This window comes from Phoca vitulina, unplaced genomic scaffold (assembly GCF_004348235.1).
Source record: "Phoca vitulina isolate PV1807 unplaced genomic scaffold, GSC_HSeal_1.0 scaffold7, whole genome shotgun sequence".
NCBI classification, from domain to species: Eukaryota; Metazoa; Chordata; class Mammalia; order Carnivora; family Phocidae; genus Phoca; species Phoca vitulina.
In genome coordinates, this window is record NW_022589710.1 from 68,680,872 (window position 1) to 68,693,535 (window position 12,664).

The 12,664-nt window shown below is 38.6% G+C and overlaps 1 protein-coding gene across 1 annotated transcript in view; it reads left to right on the forward strand.

Moving 5' to 3' along the window:
• Positions 1 to 12,664, forward strand: part of TECPR2 (tectonin beta-propeller repeat containing 2) — a 107,752-nt gene that overhangs the window by 3,131 nt on the left and 91,957 nt on the right. Inside the window, exon 2 of the mRNA XM_032405962.1 lies at positions 8,500 to 8,790. Within this exon, the coding sequence (XP_032261853.1) occupies positions 8,572 to 8,790 (219 nt within the window). The 5' untranslated portion in view covers positions 8,500 to 8,571. The remainder of the gene's footprint in view (positions 1 to 8,499; positions 8,791 to 12,664) is intronic.

A 12,664-nucleotide genomic window follows, 5' to 3' on the forward strand; every position in this document is an offset into this window, starting at 1 on the left:
TTATTTATTTGACAGAGAGAGACACAGCGAGAGAGGGAAATAAATAACATCTTTAAAAAAAAAAAAAAAGAATGATAGATGTTGTAGCCAGACTTTAAAAATAGATTGTATAACCGGGATACTAATTGTCTTCCTAGAGATTTTGGAGACAATCCTTAAACCATTTGAGTTGAAGAGTGCTCTGGCAACTCATGGTTCCTGTAGTACTAAGTGAATGACTTAGACTATGTATTGAAGTCCTTGTTCCAATTTTGAAAAACTGCCCACCAAGATGGCATTAGGATGCTGTCAGTCAGCATGAAGATCAGCTGACCCCCTTGCAGGTATAGGGGGTTGATGGTAGAAACCACTGGGGGAGAAGCATCCTGACTAGAAGAAGAATATTGCAGAGTGGTGTTTTGTCTTTTTAATGGAAATATTTGTGACCAAGGAAGCATTATTGATTTTAAAGACTGGATTGAGAATATTCTCTGCAGTAAGACCTGAAGTTAACATTTCATTATTCTTTCAACAAATCTTTATTGAATATCTACTCTGTGCCAAAGATATTGTTAGGGTACTAGGGTTTACATTTGTTGCATATATTTTCATGAGTGATGATCAAACTGCTTAGCAAATAAAAGGACTAAAGTTTGTGATGAGAATATGAAGGATGTACGCAAGGTGACATGACAGAGAGGAGGGGCCGAGGGACTGCAAGCTGTCGGCTCAGGGAGGCCCTTTGTGAGGCCAGGTTTGTGAGTGAGATGAAAGATCACTGGAGTAGAGGGACTAGAGGCCTGAGTAGGGAAAGAGTGGGTTGGTGCAGCAGGAGCTTGGTGGACAGGTGGGGAGGGACAGGGATGTAAGAGGGGGAGCCAGGAAGGCTGGCCACACAGAGCCTTATGTAGGCCACTGCAAGGAATTGGGTTTTTCTGGGAGCAGTGGGGAACCCCTGAAGAATTTTGAATAGGATGGGTAGTATGAGACCCACCCATTTCTCTTTCAAAGAACTCTTATTTAAAAAAAAAAAAAAGACTTCATTTTTTTCAGAGCAGTTTGAGGTTCACAGCCAAGTTGAAGAGAAAGTACAGATTTCTCATATACCCCTGCCCCTACATATGCAGGGCCTCCCCCAGTGTCAACATTAAAACATTTGTTACAATTGATGAACCTACACTGACACATCGTAATCAACCAGAGTCCATCATTTACTTTAGGGCTCACTTTTGGTCGTGCACATCCTGTGGGTTTGGACAAATGTATAAAGACATGTGTCTGTCATTATGGTATCAGTATTTTAACTGCCCTGAAAGTCTGTGCTTTTGTTTATTCAGTTTATTCATCCCTTCCCCTCCCCCCACAACTCCTGACAGCCATTGATCTACTGTCTCCATAGTTTTGCCTTTTCCAGAATGTTACATAGTTGGAATAATACAGGTTGTAGCCTTTTCAGATTGGCTTCTTTCACTTAGTAATATGCATTTAAGGTTTCTCTCTCTCTTTTCATGGCTTAACAGCCCATGTCTTTTTAATGCTGAATAATATTCCATCGACTGAATGTACCACAGTTTATTTATACATTCACCTACTAAAGGACATCTTAGTTGCTTACAAGTTCTGACAGTTGTGAATAAAACTGGTATAAATATCTGGGTGAAGGTTTGTATGTGAACATAAGTTTGCATCTTCTTTGGAAAAATACCAAGGAATGTAATTGCTGGATGATATAATAAGATTATGTTTAGTTTAGTTCGTTTGTTTTTTTTAAGTAGGTTCTGTGCCCAGTATGGGACTCGAACTCGTGACCCCAAGATCAAGAGTTGCATGCTCTACAGACTGTGTCAGCTAGGCGCCCCAGATTGTTTAGTTTTGTAAAACAAAACAAAACGAAACAAAAAAACCCAAATTGTCTTCCAAAGTAACTGTACCATTTCACATTCCCACCAGCAATGAATGAGAGTCCCTCTTGCACCACATCCTCACTAGCATTTGGTGTGGTCAGTGTTTGGGATTTTGGCCATTCTAATAGGCACGTATCTCATTTTAATTTTCATTTCCCTGATGACATATGAACACCTTTTCATATGTTTATTTGCCATCTGTATATCTTCTCTGGTGAGGTGTTTATTAGGTCTTTGGCCCATTTTTTAATTGCGTTGTTTCTTATTGTTGAGTTTTAAGAGTTCTTTGTATATTTTGGGTAACAGCCCTTTGTCAGATGTGTCTTTTGCAAATATTTTCTCTCAGTCTGGCTTGTCTTCTCATTCCCCCTGAGATTGTCTTTTGCAGAGCTTTTTACTTTTAATGAAGTCTAGCTTATCAATTATTTCTTTCATGGATCATGCCTTTGGTGTTGTATCTAAAATGTCATCACCATACTCAAAGTCATCCATGTTTTCTCTTGTGTACTTTTTAAAAGATTTTATTTATTTATTTGAGAGAGAGCAAGAGAGAGAGCGAGCGAGCAAGAGATCACAAGCAGGGGGAGCAGCAGAGGGAAAGGCTGAGCAGGGAGCCTGACATGGGGCTCAATCCCAGGACCCCAGGATCACGACCAAAGGCAGACACTTAACCGACTGAGCCACCCAGCACCCCTCTCCTGTATTTTCTTGTAGGAGTTTCATAGTTTTATGTTTTACATTTAAGCCTGTGATCCGTTTTGAGTTAATTTTTGTGAAGGAGTGTAAGGTCTGTGTCCAGATTCTTTTTTTTTTTGCATGTGGATGTCCAGTTGTTCCAGCACCATTTGTTGAAAAGACTGTCTCTGCTCCATTTATTGCCTTTGCTCCTTTGTCGAGGATCAGTTAACTATATTTGTGCAAGGCTATTTCTGGGCTCTCTCTTTTGTTCTGTTGGTGTATTTGTTCTTTTGCCAATACCACACTGTCTTGATTACTGTAGCTTTATAGTATGTTTGGCAGTCAGGTAGTATCAGTCCTCTAACTTTGTTCTTCTCCTTCAATATTGTGTTGGCTATTCTGGTTCTTTGCCTCTCTATATACACTTGAAAATAGTTTTATTGATATCCACAAAATAATTTGCCTGGGATTTTGATTGGGATTGCATCGAATCTGTAGGGCAAGTTGGAAAGAATTGACATCTGGGCAATATTGAATCTTTCTGTCCATGAACATGGGATATCTTTCCATTTATTTAGTTCTGTGATTTTGTTCATGGGAGTTTTGTAGTTTTCCTCATATTGATCTTATACATATTATGTTAGATTTATATGTAAGTATTTCAATTTGGGGAGTGCTAATGTAAATGGAATTGTGTTTTTAATTTCAAATTCCACTTGTTCATAGCTGATATACAGGAAAGCAGTTGGCTTTTGTATGTTAAGTTGTATTGTAACCTTGCCATAATTGCTTATTAGTGTCAGGAGTTTTTTGTTGATTCTTTAAGACTTTCTACGTAGATGATCATGTCATCTGCAAACAAAGACAGTTTTGTTTCTTTCTCCCTAAACTGTATACTTTTTATTTCTTTTTCTTGTCTTATTGCATTAGCTAGAACTTCCAGTGTGATGTTGAAAAGGAGGGGTGACATGAGGAGGTCCTTCTCTTGTACCTGATCTTCGTGGGGAAGATTTGAATGTCTCACCATTAAGTATGATGTTAGCTGTTGTTTTTTGTAGATATTCCTTGTCAGCTTGAGGAAATTACCCTTTATTCCTAGTTTATGGAAATTTTAGGATGAATGGATGAATGAATGGAAGTTTTTAGGAAATTACCCTTTATTCCTAGTTTATGGAAGTTTTTAGGATGTTGAACAGCTGTTTCTTCTTCTTTTTATAGTAGTTTGAGATATAGTTCACATACCATATAATTTACTCATTTAAAGTGTACAATTCAGTGGTTTTTAGTATATCACAGAGAGATGTAACCATCGCTACAATCAATTTTAGAACTTTGTCAATCTCAAAAGAAACCCCATACCATTTAGCAGTCATCCCCACCCCCACTCCCATCTTCTACCCCTAGGCAGTCACTGATTTACTTTCTGTTTGTATAGGTTTGCTTATTCTGGGCATTTCATGTAAATGGAATCAATATGTGATTTTGTGTGTCTGTCTTATTTCACTTAGCATCATGTTTTCAAGGTTCATCATGTTGTAGCATGTGTCAGAACTTCATTCCTTTTTATTGATTAATATTCCATTGTATGGATATATTGTCATTTTGTTTTGATGGACAATTGGTGTTGTTTTTAATTTTTACCTTTAATATTATTACCTTCATAATATTTTTGTGTAGACATACGTCTACCTGTGTTATTATGTATGTATTGCTGGGTTATGTGGTAACTCTGTGTTTAATTGCTAGACTTTTTCATAGTGGCTGTATCATCATTTTATTTTCTACCAGCAGTGTATGAGGATTTCAGTTTCTTTACATTCTTGCTAATACCTATATGTCTTTTATTATTATTATTATTATTATTATAGCCGTTTTAGTATTTAAAGTGATAACTCATTGTGGTTTTGTTTTGCATTTCCCTGATGATTAATGACAGTGAGCATCTTTACTGTGCTTATTGGCCATTTTTATGCTTCTCTGGAGAAATGTCTATTCCAATCCTTTGCCCATTTAAGAATTGTTTTTTATTATATAATAAATAATAAATTTATTTATTATTATTTACTTATTATATTTATTGTATATACTAATGTATTGGTATATTTTATTATAAATTTTATTTATAACAATAAAATTGTTATTTTAATTTTTATTATTATATATAATAATACAATATTATTGTATTTTATTATTATGTATTAAATTATTATCTATTATTTATTATGTTTATTTAAGAGTTCTTTATATATTCTGGGTACAAATGTTTTATCAGATATGTGATTAACAAATACTTTTCCCAATTCTGTGAGTTGTCTTTTCAGTGTCTTGGTGGTGTTTTTTGGAGCACAGAATTAATTTTGATGAAGTCACCGAGTTCATTCTGACTGCTATGTATGAGCACAGGTTCTAGAGGTATGGTGTGGAAGCAGGAGAGCAGTCATTAGATGATGTGAAATGTGTGATGGCTTCATCTTGGGCATGGCCACAGAGATGGTGAGAAGGGGCCAGGTGTGAGGTAGGTTAGGAGATAAAGCGAATTGAATGAGGTGAGGGGTTGTTGTAGAGGTGAAGGAGAGGGAGAAGGAGAAGTCAGGGATGAAGGCTAGGACTTTAGCTCGAAAATTTGATTCAAAATTTGATTATACTGCCCATTATCTGCCACAGAATTATGATAATTTTTAATCCCTGCTGGGACCTGGTAAGTGAGGGAGGGATCCTTATACATTTTTGAAGTTGATAGTATTATCATTGATTGTGCCAAAGAGATGATTGCAGGGACTCTGACCTTGTATATTATCCATTAATACCTACTAAGCCACCACAAATAAACATGTAATCCAAGTTAGAATAGTGTGCCTGCTCTGCAAATGAGTTTCAGGGTAAATCCTCTGGCCCTCTTCTAACCAGACTGCAATCTCAAATCCCCTCTTGCATGGAGATTATGGGGCTGTCAGTGAATAATATCAAATCAAGTGAATTAATTTTTAAAATATAAATGTCATAATTTGACAAAGCTACTTTGCGGAAAATGCCTTTTAAAGGAGGAAAATAGTACCAGCTGACATTTGTGAAGTGCTTAGTATTTCCACTTGCTTCCTAGGAGATCTTGTCCACTAAAGCAGAAAGTTAAACATTTTGGTTGGGAAAATTTTGGTTTATGTATACAGTGTGTCCTCTGCAGTTTTTTTATAGAGTCTTTAAAAATCATGTTCTAGGGGAATATTTAATGACTTGGCAAATGCTTGTGATCTGTCAAGTGTGCGTCTGCACACGTGTCTGTGGCTGTCTACAAGGGGATTACCAGTAGTATTTATTTAGTTCTTTGTAATTTTCCATATTCCAATTTTTTGACAGTAAACATTTTTTTGACAGTAAACATTTTTTTGACAGTAAACATTTATGACTGTTACAAAACATTTCATTTTAAAAACATTATGTAAATTATGACGTATCAATGTGTTTGCATGCACAGACTCATTGAGGAAACAAAGCCTTTCCTGTTCCTATGCTGCCCTTGTACTTGAAGCTGGAGAGAAGATTGTTGAAATGGGAATAATTTTCCTCATCTGTAAAATGGAGATAACAGTCGTCCTGACCTCCTAGGATTTTTTGTGAGGATTTCACGAGTTAGTGTGCTCAGGATAGTTTCTGTGATGTGACGTCATGAGCTATTACCATTACTGCTGCTGCTGTCGCTGTTCCGGTGTTAGTGTCCTGTGTCCTTAAGTGACCTACCTCCTTTCCCACCATGTCTGTTAGCAACTGTTCTCCCTTGAGTTTGCCTAAGAGCCATTTCATTTTCATTTGATTTCTGCATCATGCGAGCCTTGCCCACCTTTCTGGAGTACTTGCATAAACCAGAGATTGGTGTTGCTCTTAAAAACTTGTAAGTTTATGGGCTGTGCTGCCGTATGCACAGAACCAGCATTCACCAGCCAGATACCTGTTGCACTAAGCATTGATTGATTGATTTTGAAGATTTTATTTATTTATTTGACAGAGAGAGACACTGCAAGAGAGGGAACACAAGCAGGGGGAGTGGGAGAGGGAGAAGCAGGCCTCCCGCGGAGCAGGGAGCCCGATGCGGGGCTCAATCCCAGGACCCTGGGATCATGACCTGAGCCGAAGGCAGACGCTTAACGACTGAGCCACCCAGGCGCCCCTGCACTAGGCATTTAAAGCTATGGGAGCTTGGGCAAATTTCTGAACCTCCCAGAGCTTCAGCCTCTGCTACAAGAGTTTTCTTAACCATCACAGAGTGATAGGATTCTTATTATTACCTTTAGGATAAATTACCTTGCTTACTTCACTATATTGACTATTGTGATTATCAGACAAAACAGGAGTCTGAAAATGCTTAGAACACTGGATATGCCATATAGATCCAGGGGATTATTATTCTAGCATTGAATTGGGACCATATTGGAGAAAAGATGATATTTTGCTAGTCTTCCATTCTTGTCACTCGTTCCTTCCTTGAAAATTTTCCTTTTATATAACTCATTCAGCTATTCAATAAATACTTACTGAGTGCCTCTGTTATGCCTGATCTTTTTCTAGGTGCTGGGGGCTACAGGGGTGAGTGAAGGAGATGTGGGTCCTGTTCCTGTGGGCCTTACAGACCAGTGATGGTAGAGGGAGTCAGGCAGAGATGGCCAGTCAACAGCAAAGAAAAAGGATATGTGAGAAAGTAAAGCAGGGAGAGGGGAATAGAGAGTACTCAGTGGTGGTGGTAGGAAGCCCACTTTAGGGGGTGGGCAGGTGGGACCTTGTGGAGAAGGGGACATTTTAGCAGAGACCTACATGCCGAGAAGAAGCAAAATCTGAGTGACATCTAGAGAAAGAGCATTCCAGGTAGAAGGAACAGCCAATGCAAGGGCCCCTGGGTGAGAATGAATTGGGTGGGAGTTTCATTAGAAGAGAACTTAGAAGTTGGTCGGTCAACTCTATAGAAATAGAAAACCCACAGTTCCAACAGACCATAAATCCGGCATCTCAACAAGTTTTTACTAGAGGGGCTTAAAAGTCTCCATGGAACTGAAGGAGTGAAATACCCCGCCAGCTCTAATCAGGAACAGGGTGCCCACCTGTAGCTGCTGCTTGTCTGTCGGAACAGTGACTGTGGGATTGGAAAGGCCCAGGACTTGGAGGGAGAAGACCTAGATTCAAGTCTTGTGACCCTTGGGTCCTTAGTACCTTCCTCTCAAAGTTGGGGATGACACCACTGATCTTACAGGTAGGGTAAGGATTAAACGAGTGACTGAGCACATCATAAATGACAACGTGCTGTGTGAGGACTGAGTATCTTTGTTGAGGGAAACTTTGATATCAGAGTGCCAAGAGGTATTGGTCTCACTGTGGCACAGTTGTGTCACTGAGGCCCTGGGCTGTACACATCCAGCTGGGGGACATGTTTCTCTGCTGTCTCAACACAGTGAATGTATTTCTCCATCAGGATTGGTTCACTGTTCTCCTGGTACAGTGTCTTCCCTGTTTCTCTTCTCCATGTTCCATCCTTCCTGGTGGGCTTCATAGTTCAGGATGTTTCCAGTGAAGCCTTTTCCACATTGCTCTCTCCCTCTTCTCGTCAAGACCCACAGATTAGCACTAATCACATGTGGTTTTGTGTATCTTCACTGTTTCTTTTGCCTGCCTGGCTAGATCATAAACTACTTGAGAATAAGAACTGTTTTTAATTTTCTTTCCATTCCTCCATAGTATTTAGCACAATGTAAATTACAGGAGCCGGTATGTATTGAGGTGCCTGTTGAATTAAAATGCTCAAAAGTGATCTTAATGAAACCGGTTTACTTTTTCCATTCAGTTAAGGTCCAGCTATAATTTTTACCCACTTGCAAGTTCCTTGATCCCGCTGTTAAACATGACTTCTCTTTGGCATGACTAGACGTCGAAAGAATTATAATGCCTTGTTCTTTAGCCCCCAGGTTTCCCCAGATGCCAAGTAAACATTCCTTTTCCTGCCTGAAGATCATCTGTGAAAACCTTGGCCATGGCATCAGTATCAGAACCTATTACGTTCAGAGAGTTCTGCCCCTTGTACTATCTCCTCAATGCCATTCCCACAAAGGTCCAGAAGGGTTTCCGCTCTATTGTGGTCTACCTCACAGCTCTCGATACCAATGGGGACTACATTGCAGTGGGCAGCAGCATCGGCATGCTCTATCTGTACTGCAGACACTTCAACCAGATGAAAAAGTACAACTTTGAGGTGAGTCTTGCTTTTCTTTATTCCTTAGCATGCAGGCATCATGGCTAACATTTAACATGCTTGTGTGTTCTAGCATGGGATAATTTACTTCTGATTTGGCCTTAGTATCTCACCCAAACAATACTTAAAACCATCTTTAACTGAAGTGGAATGTAACTAAAAACATTTTTTTTTAACTTTTTTTCCCTGCCTCCAAAAATCTACCATCACTTTATTTATTTTTTTGTTTATATTTACTTTTTTTTTTTTAAGATTTTATTTATTTATTTGACACAGAGAGACACAGCGAGAGAGGCAGCACAAGCAGGGGGAGTGGGAGAGGGAGAAACAGGCTTCCTGCTGAGCAGGGAGCCCGATGTGGGACTCGATCCCAGGACCCGGGGATCATGACCTGAGCTGAAGGCAGACACTTAACGACTGAGCCACCCAGGCGCCCCTACCATCACTTTGGAGAACATTTTAGTGGTTAACATGTAATAGAAAACTTTGGAAGTAGGTATTTTCTTCTATATATTTTGTTTCTCAAAGTACCTTGACCGACTTAGTTAAATAATCTCTAGTTTTTCTGCTGAAATTATTATAAAAGAAGGGTTAGTATCGATATTGGTTAACTACTAGAACAGGTGCATCTTAAATTAGATCACTTCTGTAGAACACTGCCATTGGGATCCCAACTAACCTCTGTTCTCTGTTGGTTGACTTCAGGCATGGCATGTCTGTATTGTAGATACTGGTAGGCACCAAATATTGATGGACCATCATCGAGTTCACCCACTTAGTCAATATCTGTGGTTTATTGAGTACGTGGCTTTTGTGAGAAACTCAAAGGTGGCAGAACTGTGGCTCCCTCCCTCATGGCCTTGTGGGGCTCTACTCTGTCTGCGGTTAGTAGGCTTTTACAGACTAAGACAAGGCTTTTGTGTTTAAGTCAAATGCTTACAAACATCTGTATTTTAATAAATATTCAACTTATTAAAGTTTTAATTTAAAAAGTTAGTTTTTCTTGGTGCACCTGGGTGGCTCAGTCAGTTAAGTGTCTGACTCCTGACTTCGGCTCAGGTCATGATCCCAGGGTCGTGAGATCGAGCCCCCACATAGGGCTCCATGCAGGGCATGGAGACTGCTTAAGATTCTCTCTCTCTCTCCTCTGCCCCTTTGTCCTACTCACGCAGATGCACATGCATGCTCTCTCTGTTAAAAAGAGTTTTTCTTAAGCTTTTATACTCAATTTAAAATAACAAAAATGGCTAGCATGCATATAGCACTTACTGTATGCCAGGGATTATTCTAAACCTTTACATATATTAACTCATTTCATCCTTGCAAAAACTCTATGAGCCAGATACTATTTTATCATCCTCATTTTACCAGGGAGACAACTGAAGCATAGAGAATTAAGTAACTTACCTAAGTCAGGCATTCAGTAAGTGGTTAGCACCATTGTCTGAACTTGGGCAGTTTGGCTCTAGAGTTTATGTTAATATTCTTGTATAAAAACTATGGCCATTTCTTTTCTTTGGTTAATAGCTCATGGATTTGACTAATTAAATTCTCCAAACATTTAAGACCATTTCATAGTTAATCTTTGAAAATACAGTTATGAATTAATATATCTGAAATTTCTCAAATACTTCAAACAGTTAACAAGGAAGACTTATGAATCTGTCAGCAAACCCATAACAGGATAAACCAAAGAAAGCCCTACCCAGATACATCATAATTAAATTGTTAAAAACAAAGGAAAATATTAAAAGTAGCCACAGAAAAATGACACATTACTTGTAGGGAACAATGATTTGAATGACTGCAGATTTTTCCTCAGAAAGCATGGAGGCTAGAAGACAGTGGTATAACATTTTTAAAGCACTGAAAGAAAAGACTTGTCAATTTAGAATTCTTTACCTAGTGAAAATATCTATCAGGAAAGAAGGTGAGATAAAAATATTCTCAGCTAAGGGGATTTGTTACCAGGAGGCCTGCTCCAAAATAATTGTGTCAGGAAGTTCTGTAGACAAAAGGGAAATGATACCAGAAGGAGACTTGGAACATTAGTAATGAAGGAAGAGTAATAGTAAATATCTGGATAAATAGAATAGGCTATTTCCTCTTGAGTTCTTTAAAATAATTTGACAGCAAAAATTATAACAATGTCTGTAATATAAGAGGGGAGAGTAAGGGAACTATATAGTGATAAGTTTTCTACATTCTACCTGAAGAGGTAAAATGTTGAGTCTAAATAGATTTTGAAAAGTTAAATACATAAAATTGTAATACCTAGAGCAACCACTAAGAAACCCTGTGCAACATGGTATAGTGAAAATTACTATAAACAAAATGGAATTTTTAAAAAATGTTCAAACAACTCACAGGAAAACAAAAAGGGGAAACAGAAGAAGGAAAAACAAAAGGAACAAATGGAAAATGATAGACCTAATTAAAACACAGCAATAATTATATTAAATGGAAATGATCTGTAAATATCAGTTAAAAGAAATTACTGGAATGGAGAAAAAAGTCATGAACAAACTATATTTTTTCCATAAGAAACTCAATTCAAACTTAACAATATAGGTAGGTAAAAATTAAAAGGATGGAAAAAGAGATATCATGTAAATTCTAATTAAAAGAAAGTCGGGGTGGCTATATTAATGTCATAGTATTTTGAGCAAAGAAATAACCAGGGATAAAGAGAGCCATTACGTAATGGTAAAAGGGCCAGTTTGCCAAGAAGACAACAGCAGTCTTAAATGTGTATGTACCTTAACAACAGAGCTCCACAATATACAAAACAAAAACTGTCATAACTGAAAGGAGAAATAGAGAAATCCATGATTCTAGTTGGAGACTTCCACTCCTCTTTCAGCGGTAGAAGGATTTGACAGAAAATCAACAAGGATTTAGAAGAGCTGAGTGGTGTCATCAGCCGACACCGTCTGATTGACATTTACAGAATGTTCCACTCAACAGCAGCTGAGGATGCGTTCTTTATAAGTGAACATGGAACATTCACTGAGACCATATTCTGGGTCATAAAACACATCTCAGCAAATTCAAATTAGAGCAGACTTTTCAAGTTTTCTCTGTTTTACTTTGTTTTCTCACTTTTTAATTGAAGTACAATTGATATAAAGTATACAAGTCTCAAATATACAACTTGATGAATTAGTGTATGGATATACCTGTGTAATCACCTAGATCGAGATATAGAACGTTTTCAACAGTCCAGTAGACTCCGTTGTATTGGCTCCCAATCAGTACTGCTCTCCCAGGTAGCTACTCTTCTGACCTCTAACACTATAGAGTAGTTTTGCTAGCCCCTTAGGGTTTTTTTTTCCCCCAAGATTTTATTTATTTATTAGGGAGAGAGCACAAGCAGGGGAAGGGGCAGAGGGAGAGGGAGAAGCAGACTCCCCCCTGAGTGTGGAGCCCGATGTGGGGCTTGATCCCAAGACTCCAAATCATGACCTGAGCCGAAGATAGACATTTAACCAACGGAGCCACCCAGACACCCCAGCCCCTTAGGTTTTAATTCACTATTAGGTAATCTTTGGCATTAAGGTTTAGTGTTGGGGTGTTTGTGTGTGTGTGTGTTCCAGAAAGTATATTTGGATGGAACTGGAATATAGAGCAGGACATGGAGCAGTGTGACTTAAGGCCAGAAAGGCGGACAGGGTCTCCCACCTGATGCTGTAGGCTGGAACCCGCTCCTGGGCAGGGTCAGCTCCGGGACCCTCATGGGCTGTGTGGGGAAGGTGCTAGGTTGCATTACAACCCAGTTCTCTTTTATAAAATACGTGTGTCTCATTTTTTTTTTTTTTTTTTTAAAGATTTTATTTATTTGAGAGAGAGAATGAGACAGAGAGCATGAGCGGGA